The sequence below is a fragment of the Pezoporus wallicus genome, unplaced genomic scaffold (genome assembly GCF_028554395.1).
Source record: "Pezoporus wallicus isolate ANWC-B61680 ecotype Strahan unplaced genomic scaffold, APGP_CSIRO_Pwel_v1 contig_14642, whole genome shotgun sequence".
Taxonomy (NCBI): Eukaryota; Metazoa; Chordata; class Aves; order Psittaciformes; family Psittacidae; genus Pezoporus; species Pezoporus wallicus.
The window spans coordinates 1-4,029 of record NW_026638567.1 but is presented as its reverse complement, the minus strand read 5'-3'; the positions used below and the strand labels follow the sequence as shown (position 1 = coordinate 4,029).

At 69.7% G+C, this 4,029-nt stretch overlaps 1 protein-coding gene across 1 annotated transcript; it reads right to left on the bottom strand.

Moving 5' to 3' along the window:
- Positions 1-679: 679 nt before the first annotated feature.
- On the bottom strand, positions 680-3,664 carry LOC130600141 (SWI/SNF complex subunit SMARCC2-like; the record flags this gene model as incomplete). The annotated part of the gene is made up of 8 exons (XM_057411223.1): positions 680-774; positions 921-1,205; positions 1,821-2,121; positions 2,211-2,345; positions 2,421-2,587; positions 2,669-2,798; positions 3,216-3,280; positions 3,367-3,664. Coding segments are annotated over 8 exons (1,458 nt in total), but the record flags the coding sequence as incomplete, so codon positions are not given.
- Positions 3,665-4,029: the final 365 nt, after the last annotated feature.

Sequence of the window (4,029 nt, the reverse complement as noted above, 5' to 3'; positions counted from 1 at the left end):
CCCCGCATGGAGCCGCCCCCGGCGCCCGCGGCTTCGACTCCGGTTTCTGCCTCTGGGATGGGAAGGGGGGGGGCGGGGGGGGCACCGTGACCCCTCCCCCCTCGTTCACCCCCCCTCCCCCCCCTCTTCTCTCCGCAGAGCTCGTCCGGATGGTGCTGAGCGGCTGAGGCCCCGCCCCCATCACCGTGTGCCCCCCCCGTGCCCCCCCCGCATCCTCTCTCAGCCCCACGGCTCAGTTCTGGCCCCACAGCACCCAATAATAAAGCATTGGATGGCGGCGCCGGAGCTGTGTCCTTGTGCCCCCCCCCGCCCCTCCCCCCCCCGCGCTGGTTTCTCTCGGCCGCGGGGTTCTGGAGCTTTTATTTTTGGTGGTTTTAGTAAAAAAAAACAAGAAAAGAACCCAAAAAAACCAAAGGGGGGGGCACACAAACGGGGGGGGGGGAGGGGAGGGGAGGGGGGGTTGGGGCAATGCCCATGGGATGGGATGGGGGGGTTGGAGCTGTCTCATAAATAGCCGGGGGGGGGCGCGGGGTCCCGGCCCCCCCGGGGAGCCCCCATTAAATAAACCGGGATCATGATACAAAAATACCAAAGCGGGGGGGGGGAGGGGGGGTCCTTGCAGCGGGGGGGGGAGGGGCGGTTCCGGTGTCCCCTCTGGCGGCGGCGGCGTGGTGGGGGAGGGGGGGTCCGTCCGGGTTCACTGCGGGGGGGGCACCGGGGTGGCCGTGCTGGGGCTGGGGGCGCTGGGGTCCGTCTGCAGGGGGGGTCCTTGCTCTGTGGGGGGAGAGCGGGGGGGTCACCGGCAAGGGGGGGGGCGCAATGGGGAGCAGCGAGGGTGCAACCCCAACCCCCCCCCGGCCCCATTGATGTCAATGGATGCGGAGCCCCCCCCCCGCCCCATAGACGGGTCCAAGTCTCACCTGGGAGGAGGCCGGGGGTGGGAAGGAGGCTCCCCTGCACGGCGGCCACGATGGCGGGGCTGTGCGCGGCCGGGGACAGCCCCCCCCCCGGCGGCATGCTGCTGCCCAGGGCCCCATGCAGGGCGAGCGCGGGGGGGGGCGCGGGGGGGGGGGGGGCGGCCATGCTCAATGGGAACGGCAGCGCGGGCGCGTTACCGGCAACGGGGGGGTGGCCGCTGCCACCCAGGCTCCCGGCCAGGCTCGGGGGGGGGGGCGGCTGCTGCTGCCCGGGGAACGGCGCCGGGGCTGTGGGGAGAGGGGGGGGGGGGGCGGTGGTGAGAGAAACCCCCGGGGGGATGGGTCTGAACCCCCCCATAACGCTCCATCCCCCCCCCTTACCCCCTTCCATCCCCCCCCTTACCCCCCTCCATCCCCCCCCCCCTCCAACCCCACTCCCCTTCCAGCCCCCCCCCTTATCCCCCTCCATCCCCCCCCAAATCCCCCCTTATCCTGCTCCATCCCATCTCCCCTCACCCCCCTCCAACCCCATCTCCCCCCCCTTCTGTCCCCCACTCACCCCCATCCATCCCCCCCTTATCCCCCCTTATCCTGCTCCATTCCCCCCCATCCCTTCTTACCCCCCACCGTCCCCCCTCACCCCCTTCCATCCCTCCCCTCCATCCCCCTCTTGTCCTGCTCCATCCCCCCCCACCCATCCCCCCTCACCCCACTCCATCCCCCCTTATCCTGCTCCACCCCCCCCCTCCATCCCCCCTTATCCCACTCCATTCCCCCCCCATCCCTTCTTACCCCCCTCCATCCCCCCTCACCCCCATCCATCCCCCCCTTGTCCCGCTCCATCCCCCCTCATCCCCCTCCATCCCCCCCCATCCATTCCCCCCTCACCCCCCCCATCCTCACCGTGGGGTGCCAGTGGCTGCTGGGGGGGGCCGCCGGGCAGCGCGGGCCCCACGGGCTCAGCGGGTGCCACCATGGTGGGCGCGGGCGGTGCCGCCAGCGGGTGCGCGGTGGGGGCCATGGGGGCTCCGGTGGGGCCGGGCAGGGGCTGGGGGGCTCCGGGGGGCAGCGGCGGCGGCGGCTGCTGCTGCTGCTGCTGCAGGTGCTGGAAGTGCTGCTGGCGCGCCCGCATCTCGGCGTACTTGAGCTGCTCCATGTGGAAGGCCTGCCGGTCGGCCAGCAGCTGCTGCCGCTGGTATTCCAGCTGGGAATAACGTTGGGAGGGGGTCAGCAAGGCGGGGGGGGGTGGAAAAGGGACCCCCCCCCCCCCCATCACCACCCAGCCCCGCTCACGGCCTCGCGCTCGCGGTCCATGATGGTCTCGAGCTCCTCGAAGTGCCGCAGTTTGATCTCCAGCTTCTTCATCTGCGTCTCCACCAGCAGCGCCACCAAGGACTTGATCTTGCGCTCCTCCACGGCCGCCAGGTGCTGCGGGGGGGGCGGTCAGACCCACATCCACCCCCCATACACACACACACACAGAACCCCCCCCCAGCCCCTCACCTTGGCCTTCACCGCGGCAGCAGCCAGCGCGGCGGCGGCCGCCGTGGACAGGTTCCCCTCGCCGATGTCCCGCTCCACCTTGGCCTTGCGCTCGCCTTCGGGCTCCGCTTGCTCCTTGGGGCCCTCCTCGGGGCCCTCCTTGGGCTCCTTCTCCTTCTCGGGCTCCCCTGCGTGGGACGGGGGCCGTGGCAATGGGGCAGGGCCATGGGGGGGGTTCGGCCCCGGCTCCAGCTCTGCCCCACACTCACCTGCGCCGTCAGCATCGCCCTTGTCCGGCTCCTTCTCGCCCTCCGCCTCCTTCCCCTTCTCCTCCTCCTTCTTGGGGGCCTCCCCCGGCTTCTCCTTCACCTCCTCCTCGGGGGCTCCATCACGGGGCTCCTGGGGAGGATGGACGGAGGGAGGAGATCAGGTCCTGCCCCATCCCTGCCCCATCCCTAACCCCATCCCTGCCCCATTCCCTGCCCCATCCCTACCCCATTCCCTGCCCCATTCCCTAACCCCATCCCTGCCCCATTCCCTGCCCCATTCCCTGCCCCATCCCTATCCCATTCCCTGCCCCATTCCCTAACCCCATCCCTGCCCCATTCCCTGCCCCATCCCTAACCCCATCCCTGACCCCATCCCTAACCCCATCCCTAACCCCATCCCTACCCCATTCCCTGTCTCATCCCTAACCCTATCCCTGCCCCATCCCTATCCCATTCCCTGCCCCATTCCCTAACCCCATCCCTGCCCCATTCCCTGCCCCATCCCTATCCCATCCCTGCCCCACAACCCCCCTGGTCCAGCCCCCACCTTCGCCTCCTTCTTCTCCTCGGCCGGCTGCGCCTCTGCCCGTGCCTCCTCAGCACCGCTCTCCTCTGTGGGGCAGGATGGGGGGGGGGCACAAGGGCAGGGTCAGGGCCGTGCCCCCCCCCATGCCCTCCCCCCACGGCTCTGGGCTCACCCCCACGCTCGGGCTCGTCGGCGGCGGTGCCGGCGATGCCGCTGCTCTCGAGGCCGAAGGCCGGGTCAGCCTTGCCGGTCACCTTGGCCGCCTCCTCCACCTTGCGCACGTGGGCCTCCACCAGCGCCGTGGGCACCTCCTCCTTCATCCTGGAGAACTCCTCTGTGGGGCAGAGACCCCATGGGAGGGGGGGCTCCCCGCAGGCCTCGCCCCATCGCCCCTCCAGGGCCCGGCTCTTTCCCCATAGGGCTTCTTCCCTACAGAGCTCTTCCTGCCTCCCCAGCGCATCCCTGCCCCCCTGCAGGGTTCCCTACACGCTGAGACCCTCTCCCCATAGACCCTGCCCCTCTCCCCACAGACCTTCCCATCTCCCCACAGACCCTGCCCCTCTCCCCACAGACCTTCCCATCTCCCCACAGACCATGCCCCTCTCCCCACAGACCTTGCCCGTCTCCCCAAAGACCTTGTCACATCTCCCTGCACAACTTCCTATAGGACTCATCCCATCTCCCCACAGAAGTCCCCCTAGAACCCATTCCCATCTTGCTACAGGCCCCATCTCCCTGCAGGACTGCCTATAGGTGTCTGCCCATAGGACCTACCATGTCTCAGAACACTTCCCCTGTCTTCCTATAGGACTCATCCCTCATCCCATAGCACTCA